This window comes from Rhododendron vialii, chromosome 12a (assembly GCF_030253575.1).
Source record: "Rhododendron vialii isolate Sample 1 chromosome 12a, ASM3025357v1".
In the NCBI taxonomy this organism is placed as follows: Eukaryota; Viridiplantae; Streptophyta; class Magnoliopsida; order Ericales; family Ericaceae; genus Rhododendron; species Rhododendron vialii.
Window position 1 is genome coordinate 30,074,345 of NC_080568.1, and position 24,330 is coordinate 30,098,674.

The 24,330-nt window shown below is 38.1% G+C and overlaps 1 protein-coding gene across 1 annotated transcript; it reads left to right on the forward strand.

The window, feature by feature from the left end:
• The first annotated feature begins 1,486 nt into the window (after positions 1-1,486).
• On the forward strand, positions 1,487-8,862 carry LOC131311285 (protein NLP7-like). The gene is made up of 5 exons (XM_058338665.1): positions 1,487-1,689; positions 2,923-4,774; positions 6,613-6,660; positions 6,772-8,065; positions 8,213-8,862. Exons 2-5 carry the CDS (start codon positions 4,190-4,192, stop codon positions 8,692-8,694), a joined length of 2,409 nt encoding a protein of 802 aa, XP_058194648.1. The 5' UTR covers positions 1,487-1,689; positions 2,923-4,189; the 3' UTR covers positions 8,695-8,862.
• Positions 8,863-24,330: the final 15,468 nt, after the last annotated feature.

The following is a 24,330-nucleotide window of genomic DNA, read 5'->3' on the forward strand; positions in this document are numbered from 1 at the left end:
GTGTGATATTTTGGAGAAAATTTTGAGTGTCGGGTGGGTATCATGTAGAAGATCCGGATCCATCAATGCTATTTACATTCCTAAGAGCATTTATAATGTGCTCCCTCCGTCCCATTTTTTTTGTCCATTTTCGAAGTTCGTGTCAGTTTTCAATCACTTATACTCTAAAAATATGCAATATAAATCTTATTTAATAGTTCTCAATTAGGTCTATAATACGAAGTTCTAAAAATTATGAAAAATATTATAAATTGGAACATATAAGCATTTAAAGAACGGCACGAGTAACAAAAAAGGACAAAGAAAATGAGACAGAGGAAGTAATAATCAAAATTGGATAACGAAAAGTTGCCACATCACATTTTGAAACTACAAAATTATAAACACTAAAAACTGTGATAATAATTTGAATATTTTTATTTGTTTGTATTATTTGTTCAGTTTCTAACAATTAGTGTTTATTTACTACTCAATGATGTCTATTTAAGACATTGCTAAGGTTAGTAATGTAAATGTCCACAATATAATAAGTAATAAATTGGATAACCAAACTTACCACATCACCTTTTCAAACTTTAAAATTATAAAAACTAAAAACTATGATAATAATTTGAATAGTTTTTGACAATTTAAAAAAAAAACTGTTTTTGAAGAAACAATTTTTTTTTAAAAAAAAGATTTTTTTAAAATTATTTTTTGAAAACATTGTTGAGATAGAGAGAAAAAGAAAAAAAGAATGTTTTTGTATAATGATGGGTGTACTTGATTGAAAAAATATGGTGTTCACTAAATTTGGCTATGAATTAAAAATTATTAGTTTTGGTTATCCCATAGCAAAAATTTGGTTAATTGCTAAGTTTGATTATTACGAATTAGGGATTGATGCTGTAAAGCTGCTGCACACCACCGTGCTCAAATGTCGTCCGCTCGACAATCCAACGATAATATAAAAACGAGATGTGCTACGTGCACAGCATGCTATGCACAGCAGCTGTGCACAGAGCCCTTTTTTTCCCGCCTCGGGTCGCACAAAGATGATCGGAGCCGCTCATTTTGTTCAAAATATGTCGTTTAAGGTCTCTGTAAAAAATGAGCTTCATTCGATATCGTTAGAGGTGTTAACAAAACACCCAAAATCACTTCAGAATATAGGCCTAAATTCTGAAGTGATTTTGGATGTTTTGTTAACGCTTCTAACGATATCGAATGAAGCTCATTTTTTACAGAGATCTTAAACGATATATTTTGAACAAAATGAGCAGCTCCGATCATCTTTGTGCGACCCGAAACTGAAGAAAAAGAGCTCTGTGCACAGCGTGCTGTGCACGTAGCTTTTCTGTCTAAAAACGATGCTAATTTTAGCATCTTTTTAATTTTAATTATTACATTACGATGCTCTAAGGGTCCGCAGAAAAGGGAAGCAGATTTTCAGGACTCAGGAGGGCCCTTTAGAATAATTGATGCCAGGTGTAATCCTTTGTTGACTGCAAATGCACCTCAGTAGACCAGACCAACAATTGCTCTGCTTCTTTCTTTCTTCTTTACTGTCTTCTTTTCTCTTGCAGCACCTTCTTCGTCTTCTTTCTTCTCTTTTCTGCAGCTTCTCCTCCAATTTTTCGGCCGGGATATGTGGGCAACGTTGGCGTCGTCTCGTCGGCGGAATTTCACCACTGAATTCGTCTCGTCTAGGTAAATCTTTTGATACTACTGATGGGAGAGAGGAGATATTCACACACAAGCTCAAACACACAATTTTATTACGAAAAAGACTATAATACACACCCTATGCATCTTCCAAAATGTTATAAATTATAGAGAAAAATGTTACGAATCGTATTGCTAAAAAGTTACGAGTCGTATAAAGGTTACGAGATACACCAAAATATTATGAATCATAATGAAAATATTATGAATCGTACTACTGAAAGGTTATGAATTCTAAAACAAAAGTTACGAAACACACTAAAATATTATGAATGAATCATAAAACAGGTGGATATAGTACACCTTTTAAAGAATGTGTATTGTAGATTTTTTCTTTTATAGCAAATGACTACAAACGAGTACAATCTCTTACACGACCATTTCTTTCTTCAGAAAGTCTACAGTTACCGATTGGGAAATCCCGGTCGGAATCCCGACACCCCGCCGGGCACTCTCCGGCCACCGGATGGCCGATCCGATCCGTCCAATAATTCTAAAAAAAAAAACCGAGTGGACCCTCGCGAGAATAAATTGCATCCGACGTGTGTAAGTGGCCGATCCAAGCACTCCTTTTTTGGCGATCCAAACACTCCGTTTTTGGCCGATCCAAACACAAAAATGGAGTGCTTCGGATGCCATTTATTCTCGCGTGGGCCCATTCGGTTTTTTTTTATAGAATTATTGGACGGATCGGATCGGCCGTCCGGTGGCCAGAGCGTGCCCGGCGGGGCATCGGAATTCCGATTGGAATTTCCTGATCGGTAACTGTAGACTTACTCTTCTTTCTTTTACTCTCGCTCAACTCCCTCCCATTGGGTGTGGGGGAGAAGCCCCGCCTGGGTTCCCTCAATCTGACGTCTCTCTCTGTGTTTTCTCACTCTCCTGCACTTTTACACTACGATTTTCACACATACATACAAATACATATACATATGGGGGAAAGAGACAAATGCCTTGTTCGGTAGTTTTTGAAATAAAATTTATGAGAATAACATGGGTGATAAATGAAAAGAGATAGAAAGAGAAATAATTAAAAGTAGGAAAAATCTTTTAAAAAATACTTTTTCAAACGAGGCTTTGTTTTGGATAACTTGTATGTACTCCCCAACTCAATCAAGCAACTTCAAAAAGTTTTCTTTGGCTGTAGCCTGAGATTGGAATTGGAATAGTACCCACACGTTTTAAATTCCTAATGATCAAGCTTACATATTTCAATAGTGCACAGGGCGATTCTCGACAAAATTGAAGATGGCCATAACCGGAAGTGTTTCTAATGGTGACAAGGATAAAATCCTTGAAGTTGAGGAGGACTGTTTCCCTCCCAATTTCAGGGAATATATGTTAAAGGAACTCAGTTGGACGCGATTTAAAGAGGATGGCTGTGGGAATTCGTTGTTTGGATGGGTTTTTTGGAGCCAACAAGACCACGAGACCAACTCTCTCGGCAAGTGACCCCTCATTTTGTGTGTGTATATATAAATAAAAGTTCACTTCCTAGGAGGGATTTCTCGTTATGCTTATATGCGGACCTCTCATTTCTGGATCATATTTTGATGATCCAAACCGTTCAACTTGTTTAAAACATATCTTTAAGAGTACTCACTAGTAAGCAGCTCAAAAGAATATTGATAGTACTTAATCCAAACAGTTTTTCATAAAACAGTTCCTGTCAAACTTTATGAAAAACCATTTGGATCAAGCATTTTTTGGTCATTTTTTGGTCATATTTTGAGCTTATTTCTCGCAATTTCCCTTAAAAATATGTTTTAAACAAGTTGAACGATTTGAATCATCAAAATATGACCTGGAAATAGGAGGTCCACATCGTAGACAAAATGAGGGGAAAGTCCACTTTGACCCCCTTGTAATTTGGGTCATGCATGGATACACTCTATGATTCAAAAGTGTGCACATAACACCATGTGGTTTGTGAAATGTGCAAACACACCCTCTGCCGTCATGTTTTCCATCCACATTAATATACATAGCATTAAAAGTCCGATATGTCCTCATCTTCTCTGTTGATTCTTATTCTTCCTTGAATCTAACCAATCCATCCTTTGTACAAAAAATTGGATCTGAACCGTTGATATTGTAGAGTTTGACGAGTATTGCATCCATACCAAAATTTAAGTCGATCAAAAAATGAAATCTCATGGTCGGATTGAATTTAATAGGAAGTAAATTTTTAAATTTAAATCTACTATTCATTTTAACAAGAATTAGATCACTGAGTCATTGATGTCTGATCAAGTTGATTTTTTTACAAAGATGCTCTATTCTGTGACTAATACATTAAAATTCAAAATTTTGTTAATATAAATGGAAAACATGACAATAGGGGTTGTGTATGCAAATTTCATAAACCATAAGGCGTTATGTGCACACTTTTGAACCATAAATGGTGTATTCGCACATGGCCCAAATTACAAGGAGTCAAAATGGACTTTTCCCTGGATATTTATATGTTCATATATGTGTATAAATGAATCTCTTTTTCTTGGCTCAATGTCAATTTTCAGTTGCAGATAATTTTGTGGACTTCAGTCCCGACGTTTGTGCGTGTCCGAAAGTCAGAGAAAATATCAGACTTGCTCTCCAAAAAATGATATTGTACCCAAGACTTAATGTATCACTAGTTCAATTTTGGGCATCCACAAAAACATTGGAGGGGCGGACTTTGCTTACAACTCAAAACCAACCTTTTGCTCTTGGTAACACATATACCACGTTTGAGAGACAGTGGCTTTGTGAGTATAGGATGATGATCGGCAGGGAGTATAAGTTCTACGCAGATGCCGAGAGTGGAGAGGAAGAACTTGGGCTTCCTGGCCGTGTGTTCCTCCATAAATTCCCCGAATCCACTTCAGATGTGAAGCATTACACTCTTAAAGAGTATCCACAACTCGACCTTGCTTTACGTTGTTTCATTAGAGGATCTTGGGCTATGCCAGTGTTCGAACACTCCTCCAAAACCTGTGTTGGGGTGCTTGAGATAGTTTCTCTCTCTTACACGCCTTCATTTTGGCATGACAAGTCTTTCCTCGGTAACCTGTATGGTATTTTTCAGGTATGTCAATACTCTGGCCATTTTTGAATACTAGCTAGTTACTAACTTTCATTACTACTCCATTGGTGCTTTGGACCACATGAGTATACTTAAAGCAAGCTGATGCTGGATTTTTCAGAAGGGAAGGAAGAAAAGTAAAAACAAGGATAAAATGAATAATCGCTCACCACCCATTGTTAAAACCGAAGGGATACAGATTTCACCACCCAAGTTAGAGACCCAATGGGATACAGATTGACACCACCTGAGGATTTAACGAGGGATACAGGGCTGGAAACCGCTCACCACTCTAAGGAATTCACCTAAGAGATACAGAAACGGAGAACTCATCACCTATCGGAATCTACTGAAGGATAAGAGTTATAAGAAGAAATATCTTCTCACAAGCCAAAGGCTATTTTAATTCAACACTCAAAACTATGAAGATGACCCGGCTTTCTCATCAAAGGATGAAAGGATAGGACTTGTTGGAACATCCCTCCAAACATAGGAAACATACGCTTAGATTTCCAAGACACAAATTGAAAAGAGACTTGACCATAGACTAATTGAAAGATGTGTTTGACTCTTGAAACTTAAAAAACTCTTAAAAACTTAAAAAGACTCTTCGATCGACTCAAAAAGACACTAAAAACTGTGGGGGAAACCCCTCGTTTCTTGTAGCACCATTATATTTCTGCATCACAAGCTACATGCCTGGTCAAATTACAGGATCAGGAAAGTTTAAAAAATGACATTTTGAAGTCAATGATTTTGCAACAATCCCCTCGTTAGTCTAATTATGGCCACAACATCACCTATATATGAGCATGAACCTATGTTTTTCCTTTCATGAGGAAGTAGTTCGCCACACATTCAATTGCAATGCAACATTGGTAGAGAAGTGGATAACAGATTGATTGCAAATTTATAGGAGTATAAGCATTTAAACGAGATGCAACAGTCCTGAGCCTTAATGAGCTGTCTTGATGCGAAGACATTCCGGCAAAGAGAAAAAAAACCTATCCAAATAAAGGACATCGTTGGACCTGGAGGGGTTTGGTTCCCCTTGGCAACAGGCAGGCCTCTTGTCAAAAAAATTGCCCCTACTTGATGAGTTGTTAAAGCAGTGTTCTAAAAATCAGCCTAGGCAGACCACCAACGCCTAGATTTTAGGGTCTAGGCGGTTACTAGGCGTTTTTACATTAGTCATCGTTTAGTTGCTGAGTAACTGGCTAGGCGGCGAGTAGTCAGTGGGGTATAATTTTCAATTGTTTTCAAGTATTTTTGGGGTTAAATGCATACTAGTAAAAAACACATCAAGTTAAGTGTTATTGTTAACAATATATATATATATATATATATGTGTGTGTGTGTGTGTGTGTGTGTGTGTGTGTGTGTGTGTGTGTGTGTGAAATTTACATAACAAGCCTCAATTGGCTAACAAAATATATATACACATAATACATAACAAATACATGTTTAGTGTTACTTTTAGTTATTAACTTATTATGTAGTCTTAATTGGCTCAGACATTCAGTCATGTGAAACACCTTTTGAGTTGAACACTCAGAAATCAAATACTATTGTACTGGTTAAACAACACGTACGCAACTTAAGAGTCTCCCTTGAATTTCAGTTAAGTTACCGAACTCTTATTTGTTTGAAGCTTGTGTTCATTCGAAGAAGATATTAATTTGTTTGAATGCTGGCCCCCAAAATACCAAAGACAGTTCTTCCCAGGCTGCAGGAATTTCTGTGAGCCGAGTGTTGTTTCTTATTTGGACGTACATTTTCCTTACTTCGCTTTAATCTGACCATAACTGTATATATTGACTATGTTTCTCAAACTCCTGCAGGAGTTTGGTATGCGATGCTTTGATGGATATAAACACTGTGAAATGAGAGTGAGTGGCAAACCCTTATGCTTAGTTAAACTTGGATTTCAGTTTTCTTCCATAGATATTGTACTTGTTATATTCTCAGAAGTATCTGACGTGACAATACTTCCGAAACAGTACATGGACGAGAATAAAGCTCTTGCAGCTGCCTTCAAGGAACTCAAGATGGTTTTGGGATCTGTATGTAAAATTCATAAGCTACCTCTGGCTATGACATGGGTCCCTTGCAGTGCCTGCGGCTATTTAGTGGAAGGCCAACACCTATCTAAGGGCAAAAAAATTTTTGGGGACGGTTATGACAACCTTTTTTTTGAGTTCAGAACAATCCTAAAAAGCTGTCATTTAAGAAAGGGAGAGGTTGCTGGGAGGGTACTCTCATTTCCTAACTTGTTATACTGCTCAGACGTACAACTATTAAGCATAGCTGAGTACCCCTTGGTACCCTATGCACGACGGTACCAATTAACTGGTTGGTTCACGATATGCTTGCAGAGCAGTTTTACTGGGAATGAAGTTTATGTACTGGAGTTCTTTTTGCCCACGAGCAGCAAAGATGATGAGAACATTCTGGCCAGATTGAGCTTGATATTGGCAACGATGGAGGAAAGTTTCAAAACTTTTAAGCTTGCTTCTGGCCAAGATTTGGGGGACATGTTGACTGTTGAAGTTATCGATTTTCTGAATGGCCAGAAAAGTCACTCCATTCAAATGATCCAAGCTACTAGATTGACTCCTTGTCTTGAACTCTTAAAGGATGGAGGAGTGAGATTACAGATAGGTCAACTGGATCAGCCAACAATGGATGCCAAAAATAGTGGAATGGATGTCGTTAGTGAAGATCACAACTATTTTTTACCTAGTCTTGAAGCCTCGCAGAATGGAGAATTGACGACAGAACTAGACTCAACTGATCAGACATCAATGGATCCTTTAAACAAAGGAAAGAATGTCACCAGTGCAGAGCAAAACATCATTCTGGTTGCTAGTTCAGAAGAAGGCAAAAGAATCCAAGCTACTAGATTTACTCCTAGTCTTGAGCTCTTGAAGGATGAAGAAGAGATATTGCAGATAGGTCAACTGGATCAGCCGACATTGGATGCCAGAAATAGTGGAATGGATGTCGTTAGTGAAGAACAAAACTACATTTTACCTGGTCCTGAAGCCTTGCAAAATGGAGAATGGACGACACAACTAGATTCAACTGATCAGCCATCAATGTATCCTTTAAACAATGGAAAGAATGTTGTCACTGCACAACAAAACATCATTTTGGTTGCCAGTTCACAAGAAGGCAAAAGAAAGATGCAAGAAAAGAAACATAAAAAATCTGGAGTTAGAATTGAAGTTTCTTTAGAGGAGATCCATAGATGTTCGAAAATGAGGCGTGAAGATGCTGCAGAGGAACTCAAAGGTAAAGGGTACACTCCTAGAATTTAAAATCTGAGTTTGCTTCTTGTCATGATTGTAACTTTTGTGGTCTCGTTTTATATAGAAATTGGTGGGCTTTTGGCAGCATAGAGCAAAGGTGGTTGTCTTATCTGAGTTGTTTGTTTTGCAGTTAGCATATCTACGTTGAAGCGGGTCTGTAGGGATTATGGCATCCATCGGTGGCCACCTCGCGACATAAAAAAGGCCCGTCCCATTCGGCCCTCCCCTGTTGAGAACCAGGAACAATCCCCACAACTTAATTTTAATTTGCCTTTGAATCAAGCCTCAGATAGTGTTGCTCACATAAAGCCAGCATTGCAAGATGGGGATATGGTGACAATTAGGGCGAAATATGAAAATAACACGATAAAGTTTCGGCTGTCTTTGTCGTCTAGATTAGTAGAGCTGCAACAAGAAGTGGCTAAAAGGTTGAACGTGGAGCCAGGAACTTACTATGTCAAGTACAAAGATGAGGATAATGAGTTGATTTTGATAGCTTGTGATGAGGACTTGCTAGAGTGTATCCATGCTTCTAGATCGCTGGGCAACACTTCGATTGTGGTTCTGGTTGAGCTAAAACAGCCAATGACCAACTCGAATCCTGCTAATTAAGCATATATCTATATGGTTTGTAAGCATCTGTTGTTAATGCTGGCCTAAAGATATGCACTTGATGTAGTTTTTTTCCTTTTTCTTTTAGTTATTCGACTAGCCATTATAGTGTGAGGAAGTTACGCTCTCTTTTTCCAGCCACTCCTATTCTTGCCTATGTTGTTTTATCATGCCTAGTCTTCATTTGATCACAAAACCATGTCAAGAGCTAGATCACATTTGTATGGAAGAAAAATTGATAAACGGAAGAAATCTCGGCCTGAAACCTCGAAGAGGTTGGTACAGAGGTATGCAACCACAAACCCTCTGGTTTTCAGCTCATCATTGCATAGTCTCATTTTTGTTGAGCAAAAACTAACGAAGGCTCTAATGTTGAGAAACAGTAGAATGGAGGATTATGGTTCCTAGTTCAGCAGATCCAAGCAGATCAGGAATTCCCAGCCGATGTCGGAGCTAGGAGTACTTTTTCGTTTCACTTGAACTCTTATTAGTTTTACTTATTTTTACGGATTATTAGTTCGCTTTGATGAGAGGCATTTAAAAAATTGAAAAATCATGGCAATTTTTAAAAAAGCTCATTGACAAAAATAATCTAACATTAGTGAACTTTAAATCTTCTAATGGAGTATAATTTTGTAGTTTTTAGATTCCTCCTATTGATAGAAGCGTTTTCATTTGTTGGTACCTTTTGGGAATTCTCGCATTTGTGACTTGTCATAGTTTGATTTTATCTTTGGAAAAATTTCAAATACCCCCCTAACTTTGAAAAAATGAATAGGAACATGTAAAGATTATCTCCTTCTTTTTGTACTTTCTCTTTGGAAAAATTCTCGCACTTGTGACTTGTCATAGTTCGAGTTTTGAGCTGTTTACGAGAGGCTTCGTTCATTTGTAGCCTTACTTTAGATGCATGCAATTTGACTCCATAAATGCAAAAACACGAAATGGTCCGTAAATAAACTCAAAAGTCTTGTAATCCCTGTTTTTTTCCATTGATTGGTCTATGCTTTCGTTTTCTCTCACTTAAATTTTCAGTTTCAGAAAAATCAAAATGTTATTCCCGATTCAATTGGTGCCCTGAATCCAATTGGATATGATAAAAACATAGGAAAATATTGGTATCGACTTTGCCAAATACTAATAACTTTTGCTTCACTAGGTCCACCTTCGTGCAAGGCACGAATGTATGCCCGTCGAAGGGAGCAAGTTATTATTTGGGCAGTATATTGTTGGTGTAAATTGCACAGTTTGTATGGGAAGAACATGGAAACAGTTATGAAAGCACACTATGTGGATTGCTTTAAAGTAGGAAGGCGTCAATTTTTTTAATGTACAGATTATATGCTGAGTAGTCTATTGACTGATACTGCAGTGGCATCAATTTTTTTAATGTACACACCTGCTGGACACAACTTGGACACAGGTTCGACTCAATTTGGACACAAGTATGATAAAAGTTTGGACACAGGTTGGACACCAACAACAGCAGCCAGCAGGGCATAACAGAACTGAAAATAGAACAACGCAACAACAGCTCTGTCCAGCATATAGCACACATAAAACCTTCCAAGTTCGTTTTGTCAAGTGCCAAACTGTGTCCAAGATTGCACACAGCTGCCAAGCTCAACACACAGAAATACAGCTGAAAACTGGAAGTAGCCCATTTGTGGGCTTAGACAATCATCATTGTCGTATCATGAATAAATAGTCATTCATAACCTTCCAAAGCAACACTTATACAACTACACAGCTGAGAAGTAGCCCATTTGTGAGCTTAGACAATCATCATTGCCACAAACTGGAGTAAAATTACACAAAAAAACTGCACAAAAACAGCCTCCAATCTGCACTAAAACTGCAGCTTGGATACACACACACAGCAACAGTTGCACTTTCATAGCAATGTGCACTAAAGTTGCATTCAAATTCTACCAAAAATTGCATTCAAAGTGCACTTAAACTACACTATATGCCTTTTAGCTCGGATTTTCAAACATCATTGCCAACAATATATGAAATTTACATCATAGCCAACAATACATGCCATCTAACAACTAATCCAGACTTGCATACATATAAAAACAGCTGAAAACTGGAAGGAAACTAATATAATTTCTCATTCTGGCTCATAACCAACAACATATTCCACAATATGGAAATGCATCGAAGTATGAGGATACAAGGCTGATTCCTCAACCCACACACACCTGCCAAGGCACAACCTTCATTAAAACCTACATGAAAATATATTAAGCTTAATTAAGTGGAAAATAGCAAAGAGAAACAGTAGATCAGTACCAAGCCACCACATGAAATCTGAACACGAATGAAACGCTAACTTCTACAAGGTTATCAGCTAAAGAGAATTTGTACCAACAGGTTAAAGGGAAGGATGGGGATAAAAAAATAAGATACACTTAGAAACAAATGGACTAATTTAATTTGCAAACCACAATAACAAAGAGCAGCCAAGATTAAATGTATATTCTCTTCCATTGTGGGCAATCAACCTTCCACAAATAGGTGCAGGAAACAGAAAGTCTCCACAAAAACTGAAATGCCATAATGAAAAACATCAAAATTCGTTACTTTTTATTCAGAATAATATGGAGATAATAGTGAGTACTGATGGGGAATGCACTGAAGTCACATGCCCTATTTAAAGATGCTAAAGTAATGTCATTGTAGTGAAGTTCATGAAGTTCATGCCTGTTGCTTTGTCATTGCATAGATGGGTAGGTATATGACAATAAATAACTTTGCCCTTGATCCCTTCTCAAACTAATCTAAACCAATCATATTGTCTTGTGATCCACCCTCGTCAACCTAACTCCTAACATTTGGCTTCCCAAATAAGCTTTGCATAAAAAGAAAATAAAGTTGAGTTGATCTATCCAAAGAAAAGCAACCAAAGAAGATAGACATTACCAGTTAAAATGATTCATTAATTGAGAAATTTACAGATTTCATCAAATACCATCTCAACAACACCTAATTCCCCAGACGAGTAGTTAGCATGAATAGGATACTTGTTCTGGAAGAGAGAAGCCATGTCCTCAACTAAGCCCGTGGTGTAAAATTTCCCCCCATTGAAACTTGAAGCCTTGGAAACCAAATTTACTAAACAATTTTTGTAATATGGGAGTCACTCTTGTAGTCAATAATATACCCTATTGCTAATGACCTCATAATGAAATTTAAAACAGGTAATTTCACAAGCCGTAGCTGCTTCTCTACTTGCAGCTCAATTAACTTATTATATGTGGAATGCAATTGGAATTTGGAATTTATTGAATGCAACTATGAATGTCTTCTAAGACAACTCTCTAAATGAAAAAATCTTCTAATCCTACACTGAAAGCTTGAGAAAACAAATTTTCCTTGAGGAAAGGGCGTAAAGCATTAAAGAACTCCAAAACCTCATCTGGGCCCTTCGCATACAAAATAGAACTGACAATGTCACTAACGCGGCATTCATTCCTATTAAAATGAATGGTCAAAACCTTCCTCTTCCTAATAAAAAATCTATCACAAGAACAGTCGAACATAAACAAAGGCACATAAAGATGTCATCTCCACTACTAATCTTGTGGGACATAGTAAGAGTAATAGCATACCGCCTCATTAGCTTTTCTCGGTAATGTGATTTTTCGTCAAGGGCATCGGTCTTTCTCGTTAATGCTCTCACCAGTACCCTTGCATTTGTAGCAAAGGTGCTGTATCTGCTAGATCATTAAGCGTCTCAGTTGCCAAATTGTGACCATTCCTCGTTTCCTTGGCAGCCAGCACATTTCGTCGAAGTCTACATAGTGAACATTTCCTGTCATTGACATAGCATAAGCCTACATGAGCATTATTGATAAAAACAGCATAAGATACTCGGTACTCCGTCACGTAAGACAAACCAGACGTAAACATTATTGATCAAACAGTAAGTTATCTCATTGCTCTTCACTCTGTTACTCATATGTAACCAATTTCCAGGACATAAGTACAATAATGGGTGAAGGTGCAATGGACTGAAAATAAAATAGCAGGAAAATCCAAGGGTTGAAACTGAACAAAACCTCATACATTACAGATGTTCCTCGTTTATTTTTACATACACAAGATCAAACCCAAACCCAAACCCAAACCCAAAATCACATTTTGAGAACCACGAGCCCACATATCAGACTACGACAAAAATTGCGCCCCTCTTAGCTCATATGTGGTGCTACAGAAACAGCAAATCCAACTACTCATTTGGGCGCCATCACCAATGTGACAGTGCAAGGAAATGGGAAAAACCGTTCCACCTTTTGGAATTTCAGTCATATTATTTTAAGGATCACTTATGCATTAGCAAAAAAGGATCACTCTTCGCTGCTGCTTACCCTGCCCAATGGAATGAGAATTTCACATTTCATATTAAATTCAGCAGTACAACAGTAATTTCAAACCATACTATTTAAGGTGGGGATGATCATAATTCTAAAAAAGAGCTTAAAATGGCAAAAACTTAAGGTGGCCATTAACAGCGCATCGGACAAAGGGTCATGACTCATGCTTATGTGCATAAAATAAGGAGAGTAAAATATTAGACCAATATACTATATGCTTGCTCCATCAGAAGGCACACATATTTGTTAGTGTTCTTAATTTTCAGCTTCATAGTCATGTATTATTGTATGTGCCACCTGGTGAAAAATAAAATATACTGGTGTAGATAATTGGAATTGCAAAAGGAAAAAGGCAGCATTCTAATTGCAGATAACTGAACTCCGGGGTAAAGAGAATACCTACTTGCACATCTCCTGAAGGAATTATTACCATTTATAGCTATCGGTATTGGCCTCCTCTCTTGCCCTATAGATGGAATCTCTTGCATTCTTTCAGGCCAGTCTGAATTCAATCTCCGGGCAAGATCCTCCACCTCCCTGAGTAGGGGTGACAAAAAAACACGACAAAGATAAAGTCACAGACTCACAACAGTATATGAATGTGTAAAGTAAATATTTATATTTATTTTTCATTCACTTCAACCACATAAGAAAGCTGATTTAGGTTATGAAGTCCTTTGAATGAATAAGGCTTAAGGCACAACATAACAGAAAAGGAATGATAGAAGGGCACTAACCAAGGTATTGGGATCAAAGGCTTCCTGTGGTTGGTTTGATTAATTGACTTAAGATTTGACTTTGTTATTAGTATTTTCTAACAAGCCAATGTTGCAACAGGAAACACAGAAAATCCACCTATGCTGGCATGGTAAGATAATTTTAAATTCAACATTCAACTCATGTACCATGCGGAAATCATCCCAGCCTTCACCAAACTCATGATTAACTATCTCAACTGGCATGGCCAAGCCTTAAATTTGTGCCTCAACACAATCCACACACTCGAACCATTGGCAGGAAAATATTGCCGAATGCCTCATGGAAATCTCCGGAAACAATAGGAAACTGTAATTTTGCACCCAACAGTACAACATGAATTAAAATGGAGCACAAGTAACCGGATCAACAAAGAATATACCTCATCATGATTAGCAGGAGAAACATACTTTAAGTACCAGCAATGACCCACACCTATATGCAAATGTTACATAAACAACAATCAGGAAAATATAAAAGCAACTTTGCTAGTAATTATGCATTAATTGGAATCATTAAACATTAAACAAATAAGAACAAACATAACAGACATCCGTGGTAAGTAAATCTAGGAAATTATAATCCAGCTTTACCTTCTTCACTGTACCCTACAAATGAATGGTACACAATGCCATCTAACCACGCACCCAGTTGGCAGCTAAAATTCCATTCAACCACAGTACCCAAAGGTAAAATCTCACGGTAATCTCCCAAGAAATAGACAAAAGGTTTATAGGTCATGTGGTTTCTTCTCACCTCCAGCAGTTTCCAGATAAAAAAGGGCTGCCCATGAAGACAAGCGAGAGGCATTGTCAACATGAACCCAATAGACAAATGGAACATGCACCACCATTTTGCAACAGACGAATGGAACTTAAAATCAGGCAGAACACATGCAGACAATATCAACATTATATATGATGTACATACATTTCCCAGCATTTTGTCCCAATTCAGAGCGAACCAAAGAAAATGCAATTTCCATGTGAGCAGCTAAGTCACAACAAAGAAGAAACCAAAACGCACCTTGTCATAAAAAAATTAAAAAAAAAAGTAACCAGCAAGCACCACATGGAGACCCAAAATATTCTCAAACACAAACAGTAAACGCGACCCACCAAAAGGTGCACCTTTTCCACAGCCAAAATCGAGGAAGGGGGAAAAAAAGGGGGCGGGAGAGGACAGTTGATCCAAACTAAAACTGAACCTGGTAATAGCCTAGTTGGTACAAACCATGACTGATGCATCAATTTAAATGCAACAAATTCTGCACTGACAACATGACTGATGTATCGTAGTAAAAAAAATCCTGTAAAACTAAAACCCACAGATGAAGGATTGTTATCAGTAACAATGATCATTTAGATTTATCATAGTCCCATAAGAACAGATACATGAGTATTATTTATGGGCATCTACGGGCCATTGATTTTATTTAAGTTTCATTCCAAATGGGTTGGGCCCAGTTGTTTTTAAAGCTCATTCAAAACCCACTATCCAAACGAAACCCTAATACGCCGATTCGGCCACTATCCAGTTCCCACAAATCGAAACCCACTCCCAGAAATTACTACTAAACCCAACAATCCACCAATCGAAACCCACGCAGATGAAGAACTTACCAGCGACGACCATGATTTCTGACAACGAAGATCTTTGCTGGAGGCTCTAACTGGGCTAAGCTTCGCCGGAGCAAACGAAGACGACGGCAACGCAGCAGCTTTGGAGGCGGAGAGGGATAGAAAGCGAGAGCTATAGTAGCCCGTCACGCCCAGCGAGCAACTGTAGCAAAGGGGGGAAGCGGAGACGACGTCGACGCTGCTGGGTTCCGTTTCCAGCTTCGCCTATCGAAAAAACGCCCAGAGGAAGAGAAGGAGAGGGGGTGAGGCCACGTTCGTTCTCCCATCTCTCTGTCATCCGTGAGTTCTCTCTCTCTCTCTCTCTCTCTCTCTCTCTCTAAACCAGAGTAAGATGAGATAAGAGAAGGAGAGGAGGTGAGGCAATTACGTGGCAGGTTTGAGTTTTGATTGGGCCACTGGTAATATGGTAGAAATTAAAGGGCAAATTGGTCCCAAATTGAAAATTGTCCTCCGAAAAACTCCTTCTTTTTATATAGGAGGAGGACAATATCGCACATTTGGAAACCGAAAAGTAAATTTGGAAACCAAATATCTAAAAATGACAATGGGTCCTTCTAAAATTCTTCCATATAGTTCAAAAAATTGAAAAAAAGTGAAGATAATTAACAAAATTTCTCCGCAATATAGAGATCTGGAGTATTATAGATTATAGAATTTGGTTGGAGTTGCTCTTAGGGGTCATCATCCACTCATGTGACTGTATGATCCTGGTTTAGGCTTTGTGGTCTTCCTTTATATGGTCATAACTTTAATCGTGTTTTGATTTCGTCGAGAATATCAATTGCGTTACTGCTTTGATTGGATATCGATCGGTCCAAAATCCCACACAACGACACGCATTTTGAGATATAAATGGTTTTTTCTAAACTGAAACGATATTTGTACCAAATGTCTTGGATATTCGCAGAATGAGAATGTAGAGGGTCCGTAATTTTTTGTTGTTGTTGTAACGGAGGAACAACCTTACAGCTAGATCACCATATGGACCCGATTGTGCAATCCAAATCTCTGGAGGAGCTAGCGTGGTCACACCAGTCACAACCTCCACTTACTTCAGGATACTCATCTGATGGGAAACGAACTAGACCTGTTAGACTTGTCTCACATTGCTCATCTAAGTCACCCAAACTTGGTTAATATATTCTAGAGGTTACTCCACCTATTGCCAATTGGTTTTAGGTTGGAATCCTCCAAGAAATTTAACATGGTATCAGAGCTAGGTCTTGGGTGGCTGCACATCGTGTGGTCCAGTCTCCATCGCCCGAGTCAACTCATCAATTCATACCTCCACGTGCATCCGGGTTGCACGTGAGGGGTCGCCCGAGTCAAATCTCCTGGTTTCCTCAATTCATACCTCCACGTGCATCCGGGCTGCACGTGAGGGGGAGTGTTAGACTTGTCCCACATTGCTCATCTAAGCCACCCAAACTTGGTTAATATATTCTAGAGGTTACTCCACCTATTGCCAATTGGTTTTAGGTTGGAACCCTCCAAGAAATTTAACAAGACCTTGAGGAATACGTACTCTCAAAGTCTGGGCGGACCACTGGGCAACCCCGTAGTTTGTTTTATGTAGTCACATGGTCTGAGTTCATATCCTCACCAATTTTTGCTCTGATTTCAAATGGGCCCTCCGCCGATGAATGGGTCCATAATTTGTTGTAGAGTATGAGATCATGGTGTAGTTGTAGAATTTTACCATGAAAAAGGTTTGGTCATGGTATATTGTTAGGCTGGTTGGCATTGTTGACGAGGTGAGTGGTAGAACGATGGTTGGGTGGAACTTGGAACTTTACGTTTGATCTTGGAAATACATAACAAAATAAAACTAAAAGTTCAATGGACTACGTAAAAACAAAATAATAAAACCAAAATCTCATGTTTGAAACTTTCCGGGTACTATCGATCAAACAAAGAACAATGGGACAGTTTACTTTTTGTGGAACTTTGCCCCATTTTTCTAATCGAACTAACTGCTAGTGGATGTTGAATTTGTGGCACAAGGGCCAGAGATAAATTGAAATGCGCGTATGTTGATCCGAATACCTTGAATTATAAAAAAGAAACTTACTTTTGTATGATATCTTGCATAGGGCGAAATTGTGTTGAAATTAATGTTTGAGTGGTAGGAGTACGTACTTAATTTACCGTAATAGTTCGTGATTGTTCTTTTATATGAAGCGGTATTTTTGTTAGTAAAAAAAAATAACGGAGATTGATATAATGAATGGTCTAAATACGAGCCACACCTTACGTAAACTAAAAGATCTACTTAGATAAATATTGGTTGACAAAATCAAATTTTATGCCTGAATATTACTATAAATATGATAACAAGTAGAATTACATTCTATCCAAGTATGAGTTCCACTCAGATTTGAAACATCCAAGTGAGGTATTACTAAGCCGATCTTCACCAATGGAAGATCCTCTAGAGATCCCACCGCAGCTAAATAACTACAAAATAATGAAAAAGATATATCTATACTACTTCTTTTAAAAGCACGAAGGTGTTTCCTACTTTTTGCCTTTCAAAAATGCCCCTTCAAAAAACTTAGTAATAACTGATCCACCCTAAATGGAAATTAACGCCGCTTGAAAGCTCTCTGCACCGTTTTTACTTTGTGTTGTTTCCTAAAGACGCACTTTTCCAAAAATGAACCAACGGCAACTCCCATCTGCCAGACCTTTAAATTAAATTGAAGCAGTGTGTACGTCTCTCACGCCAACGCCTCTAGACTCAATTCGACTGAAGATCCCTCCGACGACTAGAATCTCTACGTCCGTCGTTGCCGACCACCTTGAATCTCTTCATGCTGCAGCTTCGGCTTCCATGTGGTACGCATTATTTCTCCTCCTTCTACGTCTATTCTCCTGGTAACTTCACTCCCTCTCTTTAACTGTCCAGAACATGAGACCATGGAATGTTGTCGTCAAATTTTCCTTCACAAAACATCCGCCGAAGATGTATCGTAACACCAGCCTTGGACAATCAGTCTTGTTCCGGTGAGGATTAGACCATAAGTTAGGTGTTCAATGGACGTATTACTGCAAGTTAGGTGTTCGATGTATTGCCTCTACGAGGATTAGACCACAAGTTATCGCAAAGTATGGATATCTTTGCGGTAAGGCCATAAGTTTGTTTCTCCACAAAAAGTGCAAAAACCAGATTGGCTTGAAATGCGCCGGCGTGCCAGGGCAGGATTGCTGCCCAAATTTGTATCAAGGCCTGGAAGCCTCAATCTGACTTCTAACTGGACGAAAGTGCACGGCCTAAGGGTGGAGACCGTGAGGAGGTTCGTGGTTTGCCTTTGCGGGATAAGGACTTAGTATTTCCTAATCGTGTGAAAAATGGAAAGAAAAATAGAACAAGACCTAAAACAGAATTTAAAGGACTTTATTAACGGTTTAACAAAGTCTGGTTACAAGGAAATGAAATAAAATCTAGGCTTGGCTAGATTGAGCGGGAAAGTAAAGATAATTGAAAGATAAATTGGGTAAGCCGTGGGCTTGATGGTCGTGGACCAAAAAATAGAAGATAATTGAAAAATAAATTTGCATAAGCCGAGGGCTTAATGGTCGGGAACCATTGCCAAGGCCTTTAATTCTGGTATTTATAAGCAATGCTTCCAAGCCTTGAGCTGCTTCCACAGGCCTTCATGCATGGCTGCCATGTGGCCTTCTAGCAGAGGCTTAGGCTTGAGCAGCTTCGAAATGCTCCAATGAGGGGTTGTTCTTTGACCAAAACGTGCTCTTCACTCCAAGAAAATGGCCAAGGCCTGAAAAATCCTCACTTTCTGCATAAGACTTTGTAAAAGAGCAAAAGGAATTTCAGCATCCAGGCCTTTGAGCTGCTTCAACACTCAAGCTACTGCTTGATTGGACATCCTCTGGGCCCACCACTGCTGAAGACCAATACTTCTCCAGGCCTTCCTACCATTTTATTGGTCCTCTATCTCTTGTGGGCCCTTAAATCCTCTAATCTTGATTCCTTATGAAAGAAGAATTGAGAAACAAAAGATTAACCAGACCTGAGTGAGCTGCTTGTGTGCAGCTTGCTTAGGTCTGCATGAGTCATTCACCAACAGCTCCAAGGGCTGCATGTACACCACCTGTCCCTGGCCTTGCATCATGCTGAAGAATGGGGTCCCACCAGTTCAGACATTGAGCTGCTTGTAAGCAACTTACCTAGATCTGCCAAACAGTTTCTAGGCCTTTGAGCTGCTTGGGTGTATGGATGCTTGTAAAAAAGGGATATTTAGGCTCACTAAGGCAAAAAACGCAGGCCTAGTTAAGCTGCTTGTGAGCAGCTTGTGTGATGTTAGAGAGAACCTTCTAGGCCTTTGAGCTGCTTGTGAGCAGCTTGCTTCCCAAGCATGACTAAGTAGCTTATATGGCCTTCTTGACTTGGTCAGTTTTAAGTCTAAATAAATCCGAAAAACTGGGCCCAGACCTGAAAAATAAATCTTGGCCTTATTGGGCTAAATAGGCCTAAAAAACTAGGCCGAGCTTTGATTAGTTGGGCCAAGGCCTGAACCTAATTTGGGCTTTAACTCAATTGGGCCGAACAAGCCTAAGAATAGGCCCACTATATATTTGACCAAAGGCCTAAATCAATCGAGGCCTAATTCAACCAAGGCCCAAAATGTTATTTTGGGCCACTAATCCATTAAGAAATTCTTTTTTAGAATTTGGCCAAAAATGGGTGTAAACAAAGTTGAAACTGTTGAGTAGGATGTTAATGGATTCTGCTCCTATTTCTTCCTAATCAATGGATGGGGAACCAAAAACTTCTCTCAAGTTTACCAATATCCAATGTGTGGTATCTCTTAGTGTATCGATGCTTGATTTCTATTTTACATACGCATGGTAATGTTATGGCCTTCTGGTCTGCGGCATTAAGGACCATTATCAACATCAAACTATTATGGAAGTTATCAATCTTGGCTAATTTCTTTGGAGAAATCCCTGCAATGTTCAAAATTGAAGAATGTTGTAGCCGCACAAGTTTCACCATATATTTGTTTTGATTGTCGGGTAAGATTTTGTAGGATCGATCATCGTGTGGTGCAAAACTGTTTGTCGCTTCGAAGAAATCAAACTAGAGAAATATTGTTATATGATCTAAACAAGCACATTTACGTATTTGTTCTACTTTAGATTTCTATTTCTATCGATACTTAATTCTGATCCAGTCGTGGTTTAATTCTTTGAAGCTTTATTGGGTTAACTGGAAAAGCATCATTAGACTTTTCTTGGTGAGAGGAGGCACATGTTTTGTTCAGATAGGATTATGCATAATTCAGTTATCTGTTGAACAACTTATTTTGTGGCTCACGGTATGAGGGTGCGTCAATATATACTTGAAACTACTGTGTAAGTTATCAATCCAGGCTATTTCCTTTGATCAAACCAATGAAATTTCAAAACCGAAGAATTTTTTATCGTTGCAAGTTTCGCATTTTATTTTCTTGATTCTCGGGTAGGATTTTCGGAAGCATCTCTAATTATGTGGTTCAGAACTTTTGGTCGCTGCATAGGAATCAAATTGGTGGAAGATAGTTAGCTAATCTAAACAAGCACATTGGCTTATTGGTTCTACTTCGAATTTCTTCTTATAGTTAGTTCTGATTGGTTCCTAATTTAATTCTTTGAAGCTTTATTGGTTTACTGGCAAAGCCTCATCAATCGGGCTTTTGTTTGTTGGAAGAGGTACGAATATATTGTTCAAATAGGGCTATGCATGATTCAGTTTTCTTTGCAATGGCTTATTAGTACTTCTCTTTTCCCGTAAGATTTTGAGCTAACTATTACTAGATCTCAAAACTCTAAATATGTTTATTCATTTCATGCCTTTTTCTTTCTCCTGTACTCTTCTATGCTACTTTGCATATTCATTTGTGTTGTTTAGTAAAAGGAAAATGCAATGTAATACACAGCAGTGTCCACGTGAGGATCGGAACTGCAGCAGTAATGATATTTTCCGCAATTAATAGCAGCCAATAGCAGTGTTCATTTTTTGGTTCCTCATCTCCATCCATTGATGAATAATTCTCGTCGGTTTAACGAGTTCCTCTTACATGATTATTCATTGTGATCTTTTTGCTTTGGTATCGGTGCAAGATCCAATTACTTAAAAGTATTGGAATGACACTCAATTCTCTGGATATATTATGTTTCATTTTTTTCCTTTGTGTTGCATGATGAACAATTGCTTCAATTTGTTTTGCACTATGTTTTGAAGACTATTCAAATGCAATGTGGAGGGAAAAAAATGCAATGTGGTTAGAATTTGAAGGCATACCAATTTGACCCCACAAATTCGAGATAAGAAAATGGAGGTTCCTTTACTCTTTTTGGAGGAAAAAAAATGCTTCGAGTAACCTAAATCGGGACGCAGGTAAAAATGGAAGGCCAGTGTTGTATACTCATTGGGTTCTGTGGTTCTTGATATATCTTTTGTAGGAGAGAAGCTTTGGCATTCTTGATGCTCACAGCGAAGTTCTTGTTGACATCTTTAGGTGCCTGTAAATCTAAGCAATGGAAGGAAGAAAGGCTTTTTTTTCTTCCATTGGATTTTGAAGTTGCTTTATGCCTGGATGATTACTGCTCTTACAATAACTTGCTGAGTGCAATTGGCACATTCATGGGTTTTGTTGCATTCAATATGAACTTGAATACTCTTGTATAAAATGTTGTCCCGCTACTTATATGGTTTTGATGTGCTGGTTTGGGAATCATTCAAGTAGACAATGTACCCTTCATCAATACTCTTCTTGTCTATAACATTGGATGAAACCAATGTATCTGCTGGAAATATATCTGTTGGGACTATCATGAATTAAAAGGAATTCTGTGCAACTGTTTACTTGTGATCTTAAACTAAGGATTGAGCTATATCTTGCTGTGAAGGATACTGATTCTCTGGAATTTCTGTGCTGGTATCTCTATTTCATCTGATGATGCTCTGACTGCTATTGGATCTAATTTGCTATGTTGTTTCTTCTCATGCCGTTGGATGCTTCGTCTGTTATGAAGTGGAGAAGCTATAAAGCTGGATATCTTAAATGTTTGAAGTTACTTCTAAGTTAGAATTTTACAGCTGGTCTCGCCTTTCTCTTAAGGTTGAGTAGCGGAGATGTGGGCATCATTGTTCTTAGGCTCATTCAATTTCTATTGAATGAAGTCTCTTCTTCTTTCTTCTCTTTCTTTTATAGGCCTATTGTGGTATCTCATCCGCTGTGGTCCATATTTGGTCTCCTCTCGATGTACCCTTGGTCAAGTTCTAATAAAATTTTGTTGTCTATCAAACAAAATATTGGATGAAACCAGTCACCACTTGCTTCTATTGATCTAATTCAAAAATCTTGTAGGCACTAAATTAGGATTTTTCCAAAGTAGAAAACCATTTAATGGGATGAACGTCACGTGCAAAGCACGTGCTATTTACTAGTGGCGTAAAAAGAGTAAAAAAAAAACTCTCTTGTTAGATATCTCCGAATGAAACAAAAACTCGGTCTTGGCTACTTCTCAACGAACAACTCCTCCATTTACCATCTCACAAGAGGAGATTAGAAAATAGAGTGGGAGAATTCCATAACTAATAGTATCATGATCATCCCCTCCTGCAGTGGCCTATGGTTTTCGAGTTCTTACTTATGCCAGTTTCGTAATTTGTAAACGAATTTCTAACCTGTGATCTCGTTTTCTGCATTATCTATTTGTATTTTTTTTTTTATACTTTATTGATATTGAATTCTGTCAGAAAAAAAACGCATAGACCACCTCACATCGGAAATTCACCTAGGATTTTAAAACTGTGTGCCGGCCCTTAAAATAAGACCGAACGTGGTAGATATTATCGACTAAATTTTTAATTAAATCATTCATGCATTACAAAAATGGTCAATGCATAGTTATGCCAATTTTGAATTACAAAAATGTTTTTTTTTTAATCTCTGTGTGATATGCTAATCAAAGCCCATTTTTACACATGTCAATGCCAGCCATTTCTTTCTTTTTTTTGTGGAATCAGACAATGCTATTTCAAAAAAAAAAAAAAAAGAAGAAGAGGGGAGACAATACGATGCTTCCATGTGGCCTTCCCGAATTACTCGACTTCTCAAACAAGTAGGGTTGCAAACTAATCAAGCCAAGCCAACTCTAACTTTGAAGTGTTCAAGGCTTCAAGCTTAGCTTGTTCAAAATTTAGTAAGTTCTTCGAGCAGGAATCCTAGGGCCTAGCTTAAGCTCAACTCAGCTCCTTTTTTGATGTTTGAGGTGTTTGAATTCTTTGAAGGAGGGCAAGAGGGTAATTTCACATACCAACTCACCTAGGCAATTGCCGGACCTCAATTAACGAACTGAGTATTTTTAATGACCCAAGATTTTATAAAAGAAAAACTCATTATGCTTCTATTTAATTGATATATAAATTGATTCATACAGTATTATACTTACAAAAATGTTTTGAATTTTTTTGACCTAATCACACAATTCACATTATTGAGTTCGCTTGTCAACCCGAATCTGGAAGGGATCCCTATATATTGTCCGTTGAAACCAGTTCAAAATTTGAACCGAAAATATTCAGTCCCGTCAATACAAAAAAAAAGTGGCGATTTCATTGTTCTGTCAATCTCACCCTTCGTCTCAGCAATCAATTGTCTAGATTTTAAAAGACATTTAAAAATCCAAACTGTCAAAAACACTTTTAGACGATAAAATTGAGTGCGGTGAGAAAAGCGGTAAAAAAAAGTGGAGTGGGTGTAGACTTTTCGAAAATACAAAGAAGTCGTCATAAGCAGTCAGTCAATGGTAATAACGAAATTCGTCAGTCAATGGTAATAAGGAAATTT